Source organism: Cervus canadensis, chromosome 1 (assembly GCF_019320065.1).
Source record: "Cervus canadensis isolate Bull #8, Minnesota chromosome 1, ASM1932006v1, whole genome shotgun sequence".
Lineage (NCBI taxonomy): Eukaryota > Metazoa > Chordata > Mammalia > Artiodactyla > Cervidae > Cervus > Cervus canadensis.
The window spans coordinates 1,651,591-1,672,694 of NC_057386.1; the positions used below are offsets into that span (position 1 = coordinate 1,651,591).

Here is a 21,104-nt window from a genome sequence, read left to right on the forward strand (position 1 = left end):
CCCTTGGGGACCGGCGGGGCCACTGCTGGGTCTCACGGGAGCCAGCACTGTGGCTGGCGGGCGGGCCCTGGCTGCCCTGTTCCAGGCCAGGCTCGTGTCCCTGCCGGACCCGTCTTGTCCCGCTGCAGGACCCCCCTCGCTTTGCCTTTTATGGTTACCGATGCCAGTCCTGACATCCGTGATGCCAGTTCAGTCGATGTTTACTCTTTGAGATGGAAACATCCTTTTCTGATACCCTGAGCAGATCCCTCTGTTACGTTTACCTCTTGTGGTAACACGTCTGAGAAATCGGGACCAGTCAGAGCGGATGGCTGTGTTGAGACTGGGCCACAGAGACTGGAATGTGAGGAGAGTGTAAAGTATACTTTAAACCCGGTGGAGAGTCACCATGTGCAGTTTCTTTGTCTGTCTGTATGGATCAGGAGTCATCCTTGTGGCTATAATAAACACCTGGAGGTGTCCATCTGATGTCCTGTCATTTTATTTGTGACAGACAGTTAATGCTGTTCCAGGCCAGACCCATGTCCAGGTTCCCGGTGGGCTCAGCAGGTGTCTGTGGCCTTGATGGAGCAGAGCTTCCCAGGGGAGGGGAGCCAGGCCAGTGCTCCAAGGAGGGAGGCTCACTGGGTCGCACTTCCGCTCTTTCAGAATCATCCCCTTGCCCTGCCTGCCTCGTGAGCTCCTGACCCAGGCCTCAGCCTGGATGGGGACCCCGGGGAAGCGGTGGGCCACACTCGGAGTCCACCGCAGCTCCGGTCCAGTTTCCGGGGGGTGCCTCCTCCGGCCCCTAGCTCGTCGCATTAGCCCTGCCGGAGTCTGGGGCCCACTGTCCCACGGGGCCGTCGGCCACCACGCTCTGCTCCCCGTGGGCCTCGATGCAGTCCTGTACGGCCCTGAGGACGGTCTGCAGCCTGCGGTCCAGGGCGAGGAGGTGGGGCTCCGTGAGCACGGGGCTGAGCTGGTCCTCCAGCAGCGACTCGCGCATCACGTCGCTGAGCCTGTACTCGGCCTGGGCCAGCAGCTGCAGGTGCAGGAGCGTCTTCCTCTTTATCCTGGAGGACAGAGGCAAAGCCCAGTTAGCCAAGGTGAGGGGAGGCGCTTCCTGGACTGACTTCTCTCCCCACTGCCCGCTCTGGGGGGCTCATGCTGCAGAGCCTTCTGCTCCCCCAGCGCCTTCTCGGGCACTCTAATGACCCGCCGGTAAGAAGGGACTGGATGGGGTGGCGGCCAGAGGTCTGCCGAGCCGTCGTGCTCTGAACTGTGGCGCCCCACGCATCCGGCGCTTCTCGGGGAATCCAAGCAAGTGCGGAGTGAGAGCTTTTCCAGGGAATTTAAAGCTAACGAGAGAAGCCCCCAGTAGGTGAGACGATGCAGGTGCCTGCCACCTCAAAGGCCGTGGGTACTGTTGGCTTGTTTCTGCTCAACTCTGTGGTTCTGATTTCTCTGCATCAGACTCTGAAATGGGGTCGGGTCCACCTTTAGGGTTCCGATTTTTTTTATGTGGGACTGTGACTTGGACTCATGTGTAAGCAGCTCTAAGTGTCCAGCCTCGATCACACACAACCCCTGCCTTTCCTGCTCAGGAGGAGGGGATGGCAGGTAGGGGGACACGTGTAAGTTACCCCAGGAAGTGGAGGAAGAAAGTTCAGGCCCCGAACTTCCCAGCGGGGAATGGAGACAGTTTTGCTCCACGTGAACCACACGTTTCTATCCAGCCTCGGACACCACCGTGAGCAGGTGCGCGGTCCTGGCCGGCTGGGCTGAGACGCCAGCCAGACTGGAGGCTGTCAGAGACGCTGCGGAGACGTGCTGGCCAGGTGGAGGCCCGGGGGCTTCCTCTCCTCTGACAAGAGGTCATGGGACTTGAGTCAGGATTCTGCTTAGATGGTGATGGGATAGCGGTATTTACGAGCTACGTGAGCGCGGGCACAGCAGAGGCCACCAGGCTCCGCAAGAGTGAGCGCGTGCTTATCTGCGTGGCTTGAGGATGAAGGCAGGCAGCCGAGATGTCTGAAAGCTCAGGCCCTAAGTCCCCCTCTGCGGGGACAGTTCTGCGGTCACGGGACAGGAGATCCGCCCGCCCACCTCCTAGAGCAGCGGAAACGAGTGGTTCAGAGCCGCCTGGAAGGGGACGCTCACCGGCAGCACTGGAAGAGCGGCGCCAGGATGGAGACCTCGTCATGGGAGTGCCGGCCGAACCTGCGGGAGAGACAGACAGACGGCGCTCGGGGGCCGCCCCCACCTGCCCTCTGCTGCGCCCAGACACGGCTCTGCGTGCACGTCGGGCCCACGGCCGCTGCCCCTCCCGGCCCTCTCCTCCTCGGGACACACAAGCCTCCTCCAGAGAGGGCAAAAAAAGCGTCCATTCGTCCCTGTATCCACCAGCCCGAGGGTGGAGGCTGACAGGAGGAGGCGGGCGCTCTGCGTCCAGCGGTGACCGCGGAGGGAGAGGGGGAGAGCGTGCGCATCCGCTGCACCAGGGCCCGCAGGCCGCCGCCTCAGCAAAGACGGAGCGAAGGGAAGGCTTCCCTGCTGGTGCAGCGGGTAAGCCTCTGCCTGGCCAACGCACAGGGCGCGGGGCCCGTGCCTGGTCTGGGAAGATCCACGAGCCGGGGAGCAACTAAGGCCAGGTGCCACGGCTACTGAGCTAAGCCTGAGCCCCGGAGCCGGGGAGCCCTGACCACTGAGCGCGGGCTCCATTAAAGAGGGCACCGCAGTGAGCAGCCCCGCTGTCCCCACTAGAGAAAAGCCCGCACAGCAACAGAGACCCAGCAGCCAAAAAAGGAATAAAGAGCAAAGGCCACCGAGCCAGGGGAGGGGGAGGCGGGGACGCGACCATAGAGGCCCCGCGGGCTGGGGCGAGGGGGGCGCTCACCCCCGGGCGTTGTCCAGGTGGATCAGGAACCCGTCGTCCCCAAACCTGGTGAACATCTCGTAGTGGTGCCGGTCCATGTTCCCTGTGGAGGAGGCGAGGCGCTGCGGCGAGCCAGGGCCTGTGGACACGGCGCCCGCCTCCAAGCTCCCTCAGGGGCCGAGGCTGCAGCCCTCCAGAGGCGGCGGGAGTCTGTACCCGCCCGAGCCTGTCTCCTGGGGCCCCTGGTGAGGTCGCAGGAGCAGGCAGGCCCCCCTCAAGCCTGAGGCTTTTCCTGCTGCCCCAGCCCGCCGGCGTCCTAAACACCCGCCTGGAAGGTTGGGCCTCCTTGCCCAGCGCCCGCATTGGGCCCGGCTCCCCGCCTTTCCAGAAGCTCACCGGCCCCCGGGGCAGTGGCCTTCACCCCTGCCCTTCTCCCCAGCCTGCCCGTCCCCGGGGGCCTCCACGGCAGATGAGGATCCCGTCCCTGGCTCCTCCCACCCCTGCACGTCCTGCGCCCCACGCCCCCACAGTGAAGGGGGCAACTTCCATCCCTGCCCGGCCTCGGGGCTGGAGGCCTGCCCCTCCAGACGGGACAGCAGCGCACTCCGCGCCCGGGTCACGGGGCCCCCGGCGCCGCACCCACCGGTCAGGAAGTCGAAGATGGCCATGTCGATGATGTTGAGAAGGCGGTCACTGCTGCCTTGGGGGTACAGCTGCTTCACCGTGGCGCAGTAGAGGGGGTTGACCTCCCACCTGGGGGTGGAAGAGTCCGCTCTCACCTCACCCGCGTCCCTGCCCGGGCTGGGGGCCGTGCGGACCCCCAGGAGGACCTGGGCGGGGGCCCCCGGAAGTGGCAGACTCCCTTCGTGAGAAGGTTCCAGACCTTTCACAGTGACCTGCCCAGCGGGGTGCTACACTGATGTGCCGGACCCCCAGCTCCCCGGCTTCCTCTGCAGTGCCCCCCCCCCCAACGGCCTCTTGGGCGCTGCTCTCTCGTCTCCCGAGCCATCTGCAGCCCCCTGCCAGCCACCCTCTGCTGCCTCTCTGCCCACTAGAAGCCCCCAGGTCCCTTTTCGCCTGGGGAGCTTCTCCTCCGCCTTCACGAGTCCCTAAGGACCTGCCACGTCCCCCAGAAGTCCTGCCTGTTCCCTCCTCTTCCCACCACGGCTGGGGGTCTGGAGGGATGAACCCGTTCATCCAGTTGGCTTGTTCACTGAGCACCTGCCGTGTGCCCGGGCGTGTGCCAGGCCCGGGGAACGACCACCTCGGGGAGCCCGGGTCCCCCGCGGGCATCTCTGCCTTCTCACAGCCTGGCTGCTGTCTGCCCCCAGGCTGGACTGAGGGGCCTCTCGAAGGAAGAACCTGGGTCTGTCCTTTCTGCCTCCCCTGGCATCCAGTGCGGGGTAGACAGGGGGCTTTTTATAACAACCCGTGAACTAAAGGGATGGCAGCAACACCCAGCATCCACATGGGGTGAGGCGGAGGGGCGGAGACAGCATCAGGCCTCCCGAGGCCGGGTGAGCCGCCCTCAGTCCCAGGACCAACTCACTCCTCTCTGCCTGCCAGCGAGTAGGAGCGGATCCAGGGGTTGGGCACGGACAGCCGCGGGGCCAGGTTGAGGGACGGCAGGAAGGCGGACAGGGAGCCCTCCAGCAGGTGCGGGTTGCCGCACACGGCGTACTCCGTCTTGCACATGTACGGACACTTGGCGAAGAAGCACACGTTGCTGGCTGGAGGGCAGAGAAGGAGGGCGGTCAGAGGGGCAGCGGGCACCCGTCCGCCCGCCCCGAGGGCGCCCGAGCGCGTGTCTCGGGAAAAGGCGGGAGAGAAAACGTGGCCTCTTCCATCTGTGGAGGATACTACGGAATCGAGCATCCTGGGATCCACCTCTCAACCGTCTGGGAGTCGAGACTAGTGGGCTCAGCCCACTGCATCGTGCCCACACCAGCAGGGGGCTTCCCTGGTGGCTCAGTTGGTAGAGTCTACCGCCATGCGGGAGACCTGGGTTCGATCCCTGGGTCAGGAAGATCCCCTGGAGAAGGGCATGGCAACCCAGTCCAGTGTTCTTGCCTGGAGAATCCCATGGACAGAGGAGCCTGGTGGGCTACAGTCCACGGGGTTGCACAGAGTCAGACGCAGCTGAGCGACTGACACTTGCAGTCTCTTTGTGCTTTTTGTCTGGACGGGTGACATCTGCCTCCGGGGCTGCGGGCACCAGAGTTCAGGGCCTGCACGGGCCAGGGGGTGCCTGGCATCCAGCCACCTCAGTCCACAGGTCACCGCGTGCGACCGTCAGGAGGCCCGAGGGCAGCCTCTGCAGGCGGCAGGCAGCCACCCGGGAACGGGGGACCGCCGGCAGGAGGTCAGCCCACCTGGAGAGACGAAGAACACGCTCTGCAGGATCTCGTTCCTGGTCACCTCCAGGATCTCCTTGGTGATGTTGACCAGCCTGCCCACAGTCGGCGGCACCCGCCGGAAGTCCAGAATCCTGAAAGAGATGGAGGCCTGCTGAGGTCCTAGGGATGACCGCCTGAAAGAAGTGGCCGCCACTAGAAACGGACCTGCTGAGGATTCCCCGGCGGAGCAGTGGTTAGGACTCTGCGCTTCCACTGCAGGGGGCAAAGGTTCAATCCCTGGTTGGGGAACTAAGATCCCACCAGCTCCCAGGCACGGCCAAAAAAAAAAAAAAGAGAGAGAAAAGGGAATGGACGGGTCTTCCTGACTGCCCTCAGTCAAGGGTGGGGGTCTCAGTGTCCAGGACAAGCATGCACCCCAGGGGCTGGGAGGTGGGGAGACTCTATCCCATCAGCCCTTCTGGGCACACACCCCCCCGCCCCCCATGACCCAGTGCTCGGCTCAGAGCTCCTCACGCTCGTGTGCACATGAGTCACCCCGAATCTGTTCAGATGCGCCTCTGAGTCAGCGGGGCCAGGCTGAGGCTGGGATTCTGCGTTTCTGGAAAGTTCCAGGGAGGGGCGTGGAGGCTGGGTTGCCAGTCCCCAGACCACACCTCGGCAGGCAGGGGGCTGGGACGTTCAGGAATGCGCTTTCACCTTTTCACACCCAGCAGCCGGGAGGCACTATGGGGAAGTGGCAGGGGGCGCATGCGCCCCACTCTCAGGTCCGGAGACTGAGCCACAGGCAGCCTGGCAGGGCTCCTTTCCTTACCAAGCACTCCTTGTTACATTAAAAGGCCTTGTGTTTTGCGATCCCTGGGGCTGATGGGTTGTGTTGGATTTGAAGGCATCACTGGGATCCACCAAGAAAATCCAGCAGGAGGAACGGAGGGAGGAGGCGGGGGTGGGCGGGTGGGGGCGCCTCTCCAGGCTGGCCTCTGCAGCCAGCCCCGCCTCCATGGGGCCAGCGCTACCTGTCCAGGTGGAAAGCGGCGATCTCCGCGTTGTGTCTCTGAAAGTCGATGAAATAGAAGAAGTCCTCAGGCGTCTCTTCGTCTCGTTGCTGTCTGAATGGAAGAGAGGAGTCAGGCCCTGGACTCAGACTTCAGGCGGGAGCCTGGTAGCAGAGCTGATTCACACGACCAGCGGGAAAGAAGATGCGCGTCTGTGCTCTCAGAGCTCGCACAGGGAGGGACCACACGTGGAGCAGCCGGAGGCCCCTCTGCCGGTAGGACCTGTGGGTGGGAGGAGCCGGGCTGCGTGCCCGACGCTGACTATCCTGCAGCCCCCTGCCCCCTGCGCCCTCCACACCAGGCCTCCTACTCAAGCCGCTCTGATGACAGTGGCGGATTCTCTGAAAAGCCCAGTCTTTGAGAGTGAATAAATGCACTTCTCTGCAGACACGCGGAGGACAGGGCGCTGGCTAACAGACCAGAGGTGGGGCAGACCCGGATGCCGAGGACTGAGAGAGGCCAGGTCCGAGACAGAACCTCATAAAAGGAAAAGTGCCCCAGAGATGTGATTCAGCAGCACGGACATCTGAAGAGCAGGAAAGTCCCAGGTGCGTGGACCCACCGTCCGCGCAGAGGCACCTCCGCTGGGTCATGAGAGCGGCCCTGCCAGAGACGGCAGGGAGGCTGGCGTCGAGGATATTTGTTTATAAACATTAAGAAATCTCTACTGCATCGCTGAAAATCATCCCCTGCCTGGTCGTGAGGAGCCGGCTGCTGGGTGTGTATGTTCAGAAAGGCGTCTCCCACTAATGAAGGGCACCCTGCCTGCTGGCCCCGCGGTGACTGGCCTGGACGCTGATAATCATTTGAAGAAGGACGATCTTGGAATAATTTTATAGTCCACCGCATGGGGCTGCACGGTGGCTGCAAGAGTGATGTCAATGTAAACAAATCTCATTCTGTGGAAAGCCGTTAAGTCGGCAGCACCTGCCAGGGGAACAATGACGTGCGCTTTGCTGAAAAACAGCAGCCTTGGAACTTTGCCCCCGCACTCCAGTGGTTAAGACTTTGCCTTCCAAGGCAGGGGTGTGGGCTCGGTCCCTGGTCGGGAGCTAGGATCCCAGAGGCCTTGTGGCCAAAAAACCGAAACAGGAAACAGAAGCAACATTGTAACAAATTCAATAACAACTTTAGAAATGGTCCAAATAAAAGAAAACCTTCAAAAAACAAAACAAAACATAAAAAATAATCACCAGCCAGTCCTGGAAACCACAGCGAGGGGCTGCCCAAAGTGGGGACTCTCCTTTCAAAGGCCCAGCCACTTTTGAAGCACAGGCCCCCGTGGCCAGGCCTGACCCCAGGCTATGCGTTAGCATCTCCTGATGTCCAGGTCAGCGAGGACCATTTGTGTGTCCTGAGCTTGCTTTAATTCCTGAATTCTGTCTGTAGGAATACACACTCTGGGAGTTCCCTGATGGTCCAGTGGTTAGGACTGAACCCTTTCATTGCCATGACCTGCGGGTTCAGTCCCTGGTCAGGGAACTAAGATCACACAAGCCGAGTGGGGTGACTAAAAAAAAAAGGTAAAGAAAAAATAAAAATTGAAAAAAGAGAGAATATACAATCCTTTGGATGCCCTTCCGAATTTTCTGAATCATCATTTCATCTTTGAATGGCATATTTAGGCATGATTTTAAATCTGAAAATCATTTACTTCCCAAAGCCTGACTAGCATGGATGTATTTCTTACTGTTGTTGTTTCGTTGATAAGTTGTGTCTGACTCTGCGACCCCATGGATTGCAGCCCATCAGGCTTCCCTGTCCTTCACTATCTCCCTGAGTTTGCTCAAACTCATGTGCATTGAACCAGTGATGCCATCCAACCATCTCATCCTCTGTCATCCCCTTTCTCCTCTTGCCCTCAATCTTTCCCAGCATCAGGGTCTTTTCCAGTGAGTTGTCTCTTCACATCAGGTGGCCCAAGTATTGGAGTTTCATCTTCAGCATCAGTCCTTCCAATGAACACTCAGGTTTCTTATTGTATGTCCTCTACTATGGGCTTGCCAGGTGGCTCAGATGGTAAAGAATCTGCCTGCAATGCAGGAGATGTGGGCTTGATCCTTGGGTTGGGAAGATCCCCTGGAGCAGGCAATGGCAACCCACTCCAGTATTCTTACCTGGAGAATCCCACGGACAGAGGAGCCTGGCGGGATACAGACCATGGGGTTGCAAAGAGTCTGACATGACTAAGCGAATAAGACTTTCACTTCTGTACTGTATTATATTACGTTAAAAATATAATCTCTGTGGTCATCATTTATATTACCCAAAGATAAACTTCTACTTTCCTTTTATAAAAAGGGACAAATTCTGTCTACATCACTTAATAGAAGAAAAATGCATGCTTGTTCAGGAAGTACATTTAAAATGATACTCTGACTTGGGACTAAACTTTATAAAATGAAGATTAAACTTTTATTATGGCTGCCACAGCTGGGCGTGGGGGTGCGGGAAGCAGTCATTTACCTCATCGGTTTGAACATGGCCTTCCCGAAGTCCGAGAACCTCAGAACCAGTTTGAGGTGGACGCCACTGGGTTTCACGACTGCATGGGAAGAATGGGGGGTTAACAGTGCTTCTGGGCCCAGGCCCGGGGCTGTGGCCTTTTATTCATTCCACAAACTCAGCCCCGTTTCTTCTCTTTGCTCTCACTTGAGACTCTAAAGACTAGAATTTGCTCTCAAAGCCTGCAGAGTAAAGTCTGGTCAGATTATGGAGAGTGTGTCCAGGGACTCAAGATAAGACTTTTTCTGATGTTATTGGAAAGGGGCAAACAACGCAGGTTTCCCCAGAGGGACACTCTCTGAAAACCCCAAAAGGACATTTTCCTGAGAAGAGCTGACCTCTTCCTCTCTGCTTCAACCTTGCCTTAGAGACTCTGAACCTGCCACCTGTCACGTCGCATTGGACTTGTGACCATCTCTTCCTAGTAAGACTGGACACCCAGGCTGTGATGGGGCCTCGTGACGCCTGAGGGGCCCCTGCGAGACCCTGCCGGCGGGAGCTGCCTCCTGACACGTGTCCTGGGCACCTGAGTCCCCGGCCCCGCCCTGCCCTGCTGTCAGCCCCTAGGGGGGCAGGACAATGCCCCCTCACCTTTGGCTTCCAATGAACTGGCAAATGGCAGGGGCGAAACTGAGGAAGAGGGAAGCCCCAGGCCCTACCGTCTTGTGTCTTTTAAGCTTTTGACAAGTCAGGACACACGGACGTTTCTGACGTGTGTTCGGTTCATTGAGGCCAACGGAGGAGGTTCCTGGCCTGGCAGTGACCTGCTGTGGGCTCAGTGTCCGTGAACGTCTGAACCCCAGTACAGAGCACCCCCTCCCAAGGACCGGGCTGCACCCAGGCCCCTCTTTTGCCTGCATGAATCTTCACCCCAGGGAGTCAGCCTGGCTGCCTGAGACCCTGAAGGGTTTCTGCCGTGCTGACGCCTGGGCCTCCTCCCTCAGGCCACTGACCACCCACCCCCCGCCCCGCACCCGGGTCACTGACACCTGTCGCCAGGTTGACAGCCACTGCCCTGCCCCACGGCTTCCTAACTCTGAAAATGTACTCCAGTCCCTCGAGGATTTTGTGAGAACCCAGATTCTGATTCAGAAAATCGGAGTGGGGACCGAGACTCCGCTTTCGAACCAGCTCCTCGACCCCGCGACGACGCTGGGCAGGGGCCGCAGGCCGCCCGGCCGGGCCCACCTGCGAGCTCCTCTGGAAGGCCTTCCCTTCTGTGCGAGTGCGGAGAGGAGGCAGGGGGCTCGCGACCTGGTCCCCTGGGGAGGCCTGTGGGACCTCCAGGCTGCCGCCAGGTACCGGGTTCCCAGGGCAGGGAGATGAGGGGGCGGGGCCACGGCTAGGGAGGAGCCAGAGACGAGGCGGGGCCAGGGCCAGGGGTGGGGCGGGGCCAAGGTCGGGGCGGGGCCAAGGCTAGGGTGGAACCAGAGATGAGGCGGGGCCAGGGCCATGGGTGGGGCGGGGCCAAATTAGGGGCGGGGCCACGGCTAGCCAGGGGTGGGGTGGGGCCAAGGTCGGGGCGGGGCCAAGGCTAGGGTGGAACCAGAGATGAGGCGGGGCCAGGGCCAAGGGCGGGGTGGGGCCAAGGTCGGGGCGGGGCCACGGCTAGGGAGGAACCTAAGACGAGGTGGGGCCAGGGCCAGGGGGGGGTGGGGCGGGTCCAAGGCTGGGGTGGAACCAGGGATGAGGCGGGGCCAGGGCCACGGGTGGGGTGGGGCCAAGACTAGGGGCGGGGCCAAGGCTAGGGTGGAACCAGAGATGAGGTGGGGCCAGGGCCAGGGGCGGGGTGGGGCCAGGGCCAGGGCCTGGGGTGGGGCGGGGCCAAGGCTAGGGTGGAACCAGAGATGAGGCGGGGCCAGGGCCACGGGTAGGGCGGGGCCAAATCTAGGGGCGGGGCCACGGCTAGGGAGGAACCTAAGACGAGGCGGGACCAGGGCCAGGGGCGGGGGTGGGGCGGGGCCAAGGCTAGAGTGGAACCAGAGATGAGGCGGGGCCAGGGCCAGGGCCAGGGGTGGGGCGGGGCCAAGTCTAGGGTGGAACCAGAAACGAGGCGGGGCCAGGCCACTTACTCTGGGAGCAGTCGCAGGCTCCAAGCAGGGCTTTCTCGTCCTGACTGTAATCTGCAACGGATGAGCAGGCCAGTGAGGACATCAGTTCTTGTTCAGGCATCAGAGGGGGAGAGTGGGAGGCGGCCTGGGACCCTTGACTGTTTCATAGGGAGTCTCCCCGAGCCCCATTTGTGGCCACAGTCTCCCACCCTGCTTGATCCTGACCTCACGCTCCCTAGCCCTTCAGTGGACACTCCAGCCACGCCTGTTTGGGAAACCTTTGCTATTAATAGTCCCTCTGTGTGTCCCTTAGACTGGCGTACTGCTTGTGACCTGAGACAGCAGGCCACCACTGGGTCCTCGGCCAGGTTGCTTAAGCTTTCTTAGTGTTCCCATCTGTAAAATGGCAAGCATGTTGTCTACACTCAGCGGTCCCCAACTTTTGGCACCAGGGACCAATTTCGTGGAAGACAATATTTCTACCCACCTGGGGGTGGAGGTGGGGGATGGTTTCAGGATGATTCAAGCATGTTACACTTATTGTGCACTTTATTTCTAATCGAATGCCGCTGCTGATTAGACAGGAGGTACCGATTAGCGGCCGGGAGGTTGGGGACCCCTGGTCTACATCAGAAGATCACTGTATAAGAGACAGTCGCCAGATTGGCACAGGATCAACAGTGACATCACCTTTCTGTACGGTACAGACACCTCCTATGCCCCCTTTATGAGATCATGGTCATAAGATCTCTTTCAAAGGGAAAAAGATCAATGTTCGTGTCTTCCTTCTTCTTACTCTGTTGAGTGGTGGAATCAGCCCTCTACTATTTTACCCTGGAGCCCAGCCTGAGATGGTTTCCCAGCCTTTCCGGGAGAAAGTCTCCCTGCTGGTCTGTGACGCTTACCAGCACTGATGGTGGGGAAGTCCCTCATGTCCTGGAGGAGTTTGCTGACGACGGGGCTGGACCGGGGGTACAGGCCGTGACGGTTGATCCCCAGGTGAAACTGGACCCAGCTGGCCTCCGGGTGGAGCTGCACTGGGGGTTCCGGGGACGTGAGGTTCAGCTGCTCTTTGTACATCCTTCGTCGTCTAAAAGCATGAAGAGTGTTTCTTCAGTTGGGGGAAGAGAACGCAAAGACCTGCAGGAGCGCCGCATCTGGACGCTCCATCTGTTCTTGCGTTCCTTCATCAACACCATGAAGTGCCTAATGTTCACGAGGCTCGGTGTGAGCTGAGGATACTGTGGGGGGCACAGCAAGCACCGGACTCCCTGCCCTCAGAGCGCTTACAGTCCGGTGAGTGAAACAGCCCGACAGGTCCACAGTGCCACACGCACACACGCAAACAGCTAGCCACAGACAGTGACAAGTGCTGTGAGGGAAAGGGGCGTGGCTGGGAGTAAACTTAGGGGCCTCATATAATCTGGTATCTCCGGGAGTGATCCTGGGCCTCTTCCTGGACTTTCCCATGAAAAAGTCTATATTTTATATTTCCCAGTAATTTCTTGACCTTAGGAGGCAGGAGATAGGAGAGAGAAGGTAATTGGTGACAACGAAAAGGATGAGGGTCAGGGTCAGTAAGGAGAGCTGGAAGCTGAGTTAGATTAATTAGTATGTCCTATAAGATAAGAATTAATTAGCCACGTACCGATTGTTCTGCTCAGGAAACTTTTCTGCCAGGACAAAAAGCAAAGTGAAAAACACCACCACTGCAATGTAGAGGCTCAGAGTCTAGTCTGGGAGAGAAGCTGCGTGTCTGTGAAATATTCAGAGCCAATGTGAGGCAGTTGTAGATCAACTGCTAGACACGTGTTCAGACTAAAACATCTTGACCTGCTGGGAAAGGGACGGACAGTTGTGGGGTCAAGTAGTCAGAGGAAGACTCAGATGGGAGAACGTGGACTTCAGGGGGTTCACAGGGGTGGTGTTTGGACTGAAGGGGAGACGTGCTCTGGGACTGGGGATAAAGTACACACGACCTCAAGAGGCAGGCAAGGGACAGGTGTACCTAAGGATCAGAGAGGAGAGACGGATAGATAGATGGGTGAGTGAAAAGATGGAGCCCTTCAGACTGGAAGGCAAGGCAAGGTGCACCAGTCATCTGGCGAGTTAAGTGATGGTGAGGGTCATGTGGGTTGATGGGGCAGGATTCGGGTGTCCCTCTACATCTGTATTTCTCTCGGGAGTGATCTGAAAGACCCTGAACCTAATGCCCTGTTCCACTTACAACATTCCGTACTTGGTCAGCTCCTGTGAAGGGGTGTACCACACCCAAAGTTGTTGTTCAGCCGCTCCGTCGTGTCTGACTCTTTGCGGCCCCGTGGACTGCAGCCCCCCAGGTCTCCCTGTCCTTCACGGGCTCTCGGAGCTTGCTCAAATTCATGTCTATTGAATTAGTGATGCCATTCAACCATCTCCTCCTTTGTCACCCCCTTCTCCTCCTGGGCTACACCCAGGAGTGGCCCGATCCATCGGGCCAGCCCTGTGAGAAAGCACTTTCCAAAACTGAGCCAAGATCTTTCCAGAGCTTCCACCGCGGAGTCTTGGCTCTTGATGCAGAACAGCTTCCTTCCTTACGCTGTAGCCTTGTGAATGTTGGATGATGCACCGCACGTGCTGGCCTCCAGGTTCAGTTTCTGCATCCGGTCACCTTCCCTCCAGGCCACAGTGCGCGTCTGACTGTGACCTGGTCCCGGGGGTCCCTGAGCTCCTCCTGCCGTGGTCTGAGATGTGACCTGTTAAACTGAGGCAGCCCCAGATGTTTACCTGCGGGCCGCACCTGCCAGCTTCCCCTTACTTTATTCACATTCATCCGTATTTTATTCCAGTTCCCAAGGCTGCTCGGAGGCTAAAACTCTGGGACGGCTCAGCTCTGCCGGGAGCCTGGTGGGAAGACTGCCCAGTCCTGAACTGCGTCAGGCCCCCTGAGGTCGGGCAGCGCAGAGAAGTTCAGAGAAAGAGAGACAAGGACCGCGGCGGGACTGGGCTGGGCAGAGGGGCGGAGTCGAGTTTTCTTAAGTGGAGCTGAGAGCTGACAGGTTCTGCTTATAACAACAGTCAGGGTTCCAGCCTCCAAACAGAAAAACAAACGTGGCAAATTGAGTGTAGCTTCTGACAGCGGACAAGCTGCTCTTTAAATCTCCATGTTTACTTTGGGTGGGGCCTCACGGCTCTCTGGGTAGCTGTTCAGCCCCTGCCAGAGCCCGAGTCACAACCTGGGCAGAGCAGGGGGAGAGGGAGAGAGGGTGTCGGGGTCCTTCTCACTGGGCCTTTTGTTTGTTTTTTAATGGTTACGGTAGAGCTGCTGAGAGTCATCTTTTTCTTTTTCTTTTAGAAATGTTTGTGCCCTTTGTTCCCTGAGGACAACCAGCAGAGGACTGCCTGAGCTGACTTGGACAGGGAGCTTGACAGATGCCATCATGGGGGAATGTACACCATGGAAATTGGCAAATGGTACACATCGGGGCTTTTTTCCCCTAAAGGAGAGCACATTTTGCAGCCCACTGACCTGTGCTCTGGTTAGGGTTGTGTGCTTGCAAAAATAAAAGTGATAAAATATGTGACCAACTAGGACTTACTATATAGCACAGGGAATTCTGCTCAGTAGTCTGTAATAACCTAAATGGGAAAAGAACTTGGAAAAGAGCAGATGCATGTATATGTACACCTGAATCGCTTTGCTGAACACTTGAAACGAACACGACATTGTTAATCGACTATGTTGTTGTTGCTTAGTCGCTCGGTTGGGTCTGACTCTGTGACCCCATGGTCTGTAGCCCACTAGGCTCTTCTGCCCATGGGATTTCCCAGACAAGAATACGGGAGTGGGTTGCCATTTCCTTCTCCAGGGGGATCTTCCCCACTCAGGGATCGAACCCAGGTCTCCTGCAATGGCAAGTAGATTCTTTACCACTGAGCCACCAGGGACACCCTAATCAACTGAACTTCAATATAAAATAAGGACTTTTAAAAAATGGTGAACACAGAAGTTACCTGCTTTTTACCCCTGTTTGCTATACCCAATGAAAAAAAATAGATTTCTAAAAATGCAACTTAATGTGGCAACAGTAAATGTCACTATATGAAAAAATATTATATATATGGAGGATTGCTATGTATAATATCAGCCAAGATATTCCTGGTCTCTAAGGTAGCCTTACCTTTAAAGGAAGAGCTAAAGTAGATATCAAAAAACAAAGCACGAAGTACTGACGGATGTTGCTTTCATTGATAAAAAGAAAAAACCTGGGTTACAAGTCCTGTGACCTTGAGGGAAGGAGGAAACACCAGTCTGCTCCTTCTTCTCTGCAGAACTGGAATTTTCCATGAAAACTGCTTCCTGGAAGGAGCAGCACCTCTTTTAGATTTAAAATATATATATATATAACATTCTTTAGTTTTGAACAGGAAATATTTGCATGGTTCAACATCTTTAATTTCAGAAACCTCTCTTTCATTCATGTCTGCTGGTTCACCAACCTCCCCTCCCCAGAGGTAACCGATGTGGTCAGTGTTTTTCCCTTGTCTCTCTCCACTTTTATTCTTATGGATTTGATAACATAACATCCACACAGTCCTGAAACTTGCTTTCCTGTCTTGTCGATAGTTTTCCTATACAGCCCCAACTTGTGTAGTTATCTATGCAGATTTTACAATTACAAAACCCTTTTAAAATGGAACCTGAACAGGGTTTAAACGGGCGTATTGAATAGCATTATTATAGTGCTGTCTTGCATTATTGATGAAAGTGTAATTGGCACATCTTTGCAGAGGGCAATTTTCCATTTCAGAATTTATACTGAGTGGGCTTCCTAGGTAGCTCAGTGGTAAAGAATCTGCCTGTCAATGTAGGAGACTCACAAGAGACCCAAGGTTCAGTCCCTGGATCGGGAAGCTCCATGGGAGTGGGAAATGGCAACCCTCCAGTATTCTTGCTTGAAAAATTCCTTAGGCAGAGGAGCCCGGCAAGCTAAGAGCCAGACCCAACTAAACGACTGAGCACACACACACACACACACACACACCCTTTGACTCAGCAGTTTCATTTCTGCAGCTTATCCAACCTGCACAAGCGTGCAAGAAAATACGTTCAAAGATCTTCGCTACAGTGCTGTTTGGGCGTCTGGGCGTCCCTGGCGGCTCAGGCAGTAAAGAGTCCACCTGCAATGCGGGAGACTTGGGTTTGATCCCAGAGTTGGGAAGATCCCCTGGAGGAGGGCATGGCAACCCACTCCAGTTTTCTTGCCTGGGAAATCCAATGGACAGAGGAGCCTGGCGGGCTACAGTCCATGTCGTCACAGACAGCTGGACATGACTGAGTGACTAAGCACACAGCGTTGTTTATAACTATACAAATGGAGAAAACACGAGCGTCTCTGAGAGGGTATTACCGGGATGGCTCTGTATTTAGTGACACAGAAGAATTTCTAATTTCAGCACAGTTTGTGGAGTGGGTCTCATGTTTTTGTTGTTGTTAAAAATATCATCTACATACACATATAAACACAATTTGCTGTGCATGAAAAGTACACAAACCATTAAGGATAGTGTGCCTTAGGGGTGACGATGAGTGACTTTCACTTTTTATCTATTTCTGTAATTTTGCAATTGAACAACTGACGCACACAGACACTGCCTTTGCAATGGTTCCTCCCCGCCTCATGCTGTTTCTCCCGTGGGAATGCCCTCCTCCACATTTTCTTCTCCAGCTTCCAGGGCCAAACTCCCTAGGAACGTCCTCTTTGAAGCGTTTCCAATTCTGCAACTGAATGTGAGCTTTCTCTCTGGAGCCTGCAAATCTGTACACACTTCCCATCTCTTCTGTTGTCCTTGCCGTATGTAACAGGTCCTTGGTAAATCCCTGGGGAATGAAGGAATGTGCTCCTTCTCTCACCCACAGTGGCTGAGATAAGCTCTATGAGAACTACCCTCTGTATTTTTCTGGAAAGACAGTTAACGGGAATCACAGGCTTACTCAGGAGAAGCTGACCTGCATGCTTTTCGGATCGCCTGTGTTTGCTCTGATGCTCAAGTTCCCTGAAATCCTGTCACTTTTCCCTCTTTCTAACTGTATCATCTCATAAATTTCTTGGTTCTCTTGAGTCAGGACAGCCTGAACTGATCTTGGGGATTAATTTCTGTCCTTTCCTCTGAAATAACCAGTCTCTCTTTGGCATCTGGGCACATGTTCCCTGCCAAAAGCAAGGGTGCCAAGCCCTCTCAGGCAGAGCTATTTCAACTGCATGCCTTAGAATTTATATTTTGCTACATTCACTGGTTACGAAGCAGTGATGAGAAGTGACATCCTCCCTGCTTTACGGGCTCACGCTGAGGTCCCCTGGGGAGGAATCTGGTGATTATCCATGAATTATTTTCTAATTAATTGACCCCCCTCCCCACGCTGTTCCTTCCCCAGCATGTCTGGGAGACGCTGAGCCAGGTGCAGAAGTATGGTGGGGCTCCTGAACCCCAGCACCGGGCTCTGGACAGATGGCCTGTGGAGGTTCACAGAGCCCAGACCATCCGCACGTAGGATCCTCAACAGCAGGAGGGAGGCAGGAACGGCTGGCAGGCGCTCAGGCAAAATTCCCTCTGCTGGAAACTCAGTTCTGTGGTCCTTGTGCAGCCGCATGGGGAGGGGGATGGGGGCACCAGGGAAAGATTTCAGAGCCACGTCGTGTGTTTTCTTCCCAGCTAAACTCTACATCTCTTGAGGGCAGGGACCTGCCCAAGATTTTTGCATCTTCCTTAGTATTTGATGAAGGGCTCTGCATGCAGGAAATGCTCTATAAATAACTGATCCTTGGATGCCCGAACAATTTTCCTGCTGCAAAAACTACATCAGACTCCAAAATACTCGCATCAAAACTCAAGGGGAAAAGTGTTTGGAATGCAGGGGTCACACAGTCACCCTCGAGTCCTGTCTCTGCTGGACGGGAATGCACAAGGCTACTTTCTGACTTATTTATCATCTTACTCATTTCCTGAATTTCCAAAAGCACTCTGCCATAAAGAAAATTATAAAAGCACTACGGTGAGCCTCTGAGAGACTTGGCTTTCTATCTAAATCTGTGCATCTGTTTGATCCATATGTCTGTTTCAATATTCTCATCCTTGACAATGGACATAGGAAGAACATTTTTCCCAGAGTTACTTTGTTTGGGTGGTGACAAGTTTGGAAATACCTTCTTCTTTCTTATCCTATTTCTCTTGTGAATAAGAATGATCCACGTTTAATGGGACCTGATGCTTTATATATTTGGAAGACAATTTCTAAGAAAAAGAGTACAAAACTGTGATCACAAAATCAGGCATGAGTGTGACTATTTCTTTGGAATGAGAAAAGATGGCAACAAATTACTAGAACCTTGTCTTCATACACGCCTAAGATTTCATACATAACATCTTGATTGCAACCTGCCTCAGAAATGCACTTTATTTCTGAGATCACTGGGCCCATGCAGGCTGCATGTCCCCATGACAGAATTATCTGGAACAGGATTCTCTCCAAATGCCCCCCAGCAGTCTGGTGGGCTCACCACTGAAATCCCTGACATCAGGGAAGTATAGTCAATATCCTGGGATAAACCATCATGGAAGAGAATATGAAAAAGAATATGTATCTATGGGCTTCCCCGGCGGCTCAGTTGGTAAAGAATCCGCCTGCAATGTGGAAGACCTGGGTTTGATCCCTGGTTTGGGAAGATACCCTAGAGGAGGGCACGGCAACCCACTCCAGTATTCTGGTCTGGAGAATCCCCATGGACAGAGGAGCCTGGCGGGCTACAGTCCATGGGGTCACAAAGAGTCAGACACGACTGAGCGACTAAGCACAGCATATATATATATATATATATATATATATACATATAAACAGAGTCACTTAGATCCAACCAGTCCATCCTAAAGGAAATCAGTCCTGAATATTCATTGGAAAGACTGATGCTGAAGCTGAAACTCAAGTATTTTGGCCACCTAATGCAAATAACTGACTCACTGGAAAAGACCCTGATGCTGGAAAAGATTGAAGGCGGGAGGAGAAGGGGACGACAGAGGATGAGATGGTTGGGTGGCATCACTGACTCAATGGACATGAGTTTGAGCAAGCTCTGAAAATTGGTGGTGGACAGGGAAGCCTGGCGTGCTGCAGTCCATGGGGTCGCAAAGAGTTGGACACAACTGAGTGACTGAACTGAACTGAACTGATATGTATGTATATATATTCTGAGTCACTCTGCTGTAGAGCAGAAATTAACCCAACGTCATGAACCAACTGTACTCCAATACAGTTTAAGTAAAATGACTCCTGTGACTTTTCACAAACAGGCCGGGACGTCTCCCCGCTGCTCCGTCTTCGACTCCAACAAGCAGCACGGCCCCACTTCATCCCTTTCTGTTCCCCTGCCTCCCGCTGTGTTTATCCCAGTGTCTTTGAGGCCAAGGCAAGTCCACGGAAGCCTTGAGCTTCCTTGAGCCCATCTTACACTCAATAGCTTCTACCTCCCACCCTACCGCCTTATATTCCCGCCTCAACTGACAACCCTAGTCCGTTCTGTACATCTGAGAGTCTATTTGCTATAACGCTGTAGGCTGCGCTTGTTTTATGCTCTAGTCACTAGTTAGTTGTATTTTTTAAGATCCCACATATAAATGACACACAGTATTTCTACTTCTTGGTCTGACTTATTTCACTTTGCGTGAGACCTTCCAAGTCTACCCGTGTTGCTACAAATGGCAAAACCTCATTCTTTTTAAAGGCTAACATCCCACTGTACAAACCACGTCTTCTCTATCCATTCATCCATGGATGGACACCTAGGTTGTTACCACATCCTGGCTGTTGTCAACAGACCTTGCTGACCTTGGATGGCCCATCACAATGAGCTGGATGCCCCTGGCAAACCCGGAGGGACATTCTTGGAGCTGGGATTCTGGCCTCAGTGAGAAACCTGTGTCTCTACCCTAGCAACAACTTCCAGACCTGTCGCCGAAGGTGACAGTAGATCGGACACCCTGGAGAAGGTGGCAGGATGATCTCTGGTCCGAGGGATCCCCCGGAGACGAGGCAGGGAACTAGCAGGTAACTTCCAGCTGGGCCAAGCTTCCCAGATTCTGGTCCTGGGCCCAGAGCTAAGCACCGAAGTAACCAGGAAACATCACTCTCTCTATACAAATAAAACTGGAAAGAGTTGCAAAGTGTAACCTCTCAGGGAGAGTCTCAGTCACACAAAGACAGTCAAGGCTCTGAGAAGGGCGGCGGTCAGGCCTCCCGGGCAGGGGGCGTGTCCTAAACCCTTCCGTTGCCTAGCACGGGAGGGCATGCCCTGGACTCTGTGTGGGCACGATGGACTTTGAGAAACATCAGACCCCAACACTGAGCCCTCACTCTCACCCCAGTGTGACCGTTTACAGAGCGGAAGGCCCACGGCTGAGAACGACATGCTCCCGTAGGATCCTGCCTCCGTGGCGTAGACCGAGGTTCTCGACTAGGGGCAACCGCCCCCCTCGTGGATGGCACCACTGAGGGACATCTTGGCATCACAGCTGGTGGGGGCAGTGCTAACGGACGCTACCAAACATCCTGCAATGCATTCTCCTATTTTATTTAATTTTCTCTTGAGCCCAGCGAGACAGAAAATCATCTTCCCCAAATGTCAGCAGTGCTGAGGTTGAGAAGCCCTGGCCCCGAGCCACAGAATCATGAGCAAATGAAGCACTTAATCCTCTGATAACGACCTGAGAATTGCTGTGATGGGTTCTGGACTCTGAGAAACTCAAGACTTTCCATACACAGCCTAAAAGCCTTCCTCAGGCTCTGCTACCCTCCCCCTGTACACGCTGCCTGACAAGAATTTAACTATTATTTAATTGTTTAAAAAAAGACAAATGTGAGTCAGCAGTTGTTTGGCTGTCAGGCTTGTAGCAACCCAACAAGCATATGGATAAAATAGCAACACACGCGGTGCTTGCAAAAGATGCAGTGTTGAATTTTGGCTTTTTTCATCCTCTGACTGTGAGACCTAAAATAAACAAATAAATGTTTCTCTCTCTCTCTGTCTCTCTCACACAGAGTAAACACACGACACTGACATTGGATGGCTATGTCACCGTTTTCCCAAGGGCAGAAAACAGAACTTTAAGTCTAAAGGCAGTGCTCAGAGCGAATTAAGGAAAAAGAAGAGCCTTAAAAACCCAAACGCTGGATCCTTCAATAAACAAACGGTGACCCAAATATACTTGTTTTCAAAAGTGTTTGAACTTGGCCTTGCCGCCTGTCAGCAGGCCT

The 21,104-nt window shown here is 54.9% G+C and overlaps 1 protein-coding gene across 3 annotated transcripts in view; it reads right to left on the minus strand.

Moving 5' to 3' along the window:
- Positions 1-459: 459 nt before the first annotated feature.
- The window catches only part of FAM20A (FAM20A golgi associated secretory pathway pseudokinase), a 38,703-nt gene continuing 18,058 nt past the window's right edge, over positions 460-21,104 (minus strand). For all 3 annotated transcript variants that reach the window (XM_043447028.1, XM_043447166.1, XM_043447104.1), the window contains 10 exons: positions 11,725-11,909; positions 10,841-10,891; positions 8,730-8,808; positions 6,225-6,317; positions 5,227-5,342; positions 4,404-4,584; positions 3,498-3,607; positions 2,876-2,957; positions 2,140-2,199; positions 460-1,052 (listed from right to left, as the gene is read on the minus strand). In XM_043447028.1, coding sequence (XP_043302963.1) covers positions 788-1,052; positions 2,140-2,199; positions 2,876-2,957; positions 3,498-3,607; positions 4,404-4,584; positions 5,227-5,342; positions 6,225-6,317; positions 8,730-8,808; positions 10,841-10,891; positions 11,725-11,909 — 1,222 coding nt within the window. In that variant the 3' untranslated portion in view covers positions 460-787. The remainder of the gene's footprint in view (positions 1,053-2,139; positions 2,200-2,875; positions 2,958-3,497; positions 3,608-4,403; positions 4,585-5,226; positions 5,343-6,224; positions 6,318-8,729; positions 8,809-10,840; positions 10,892-11,724; positions 11,910-21,104) is intronic.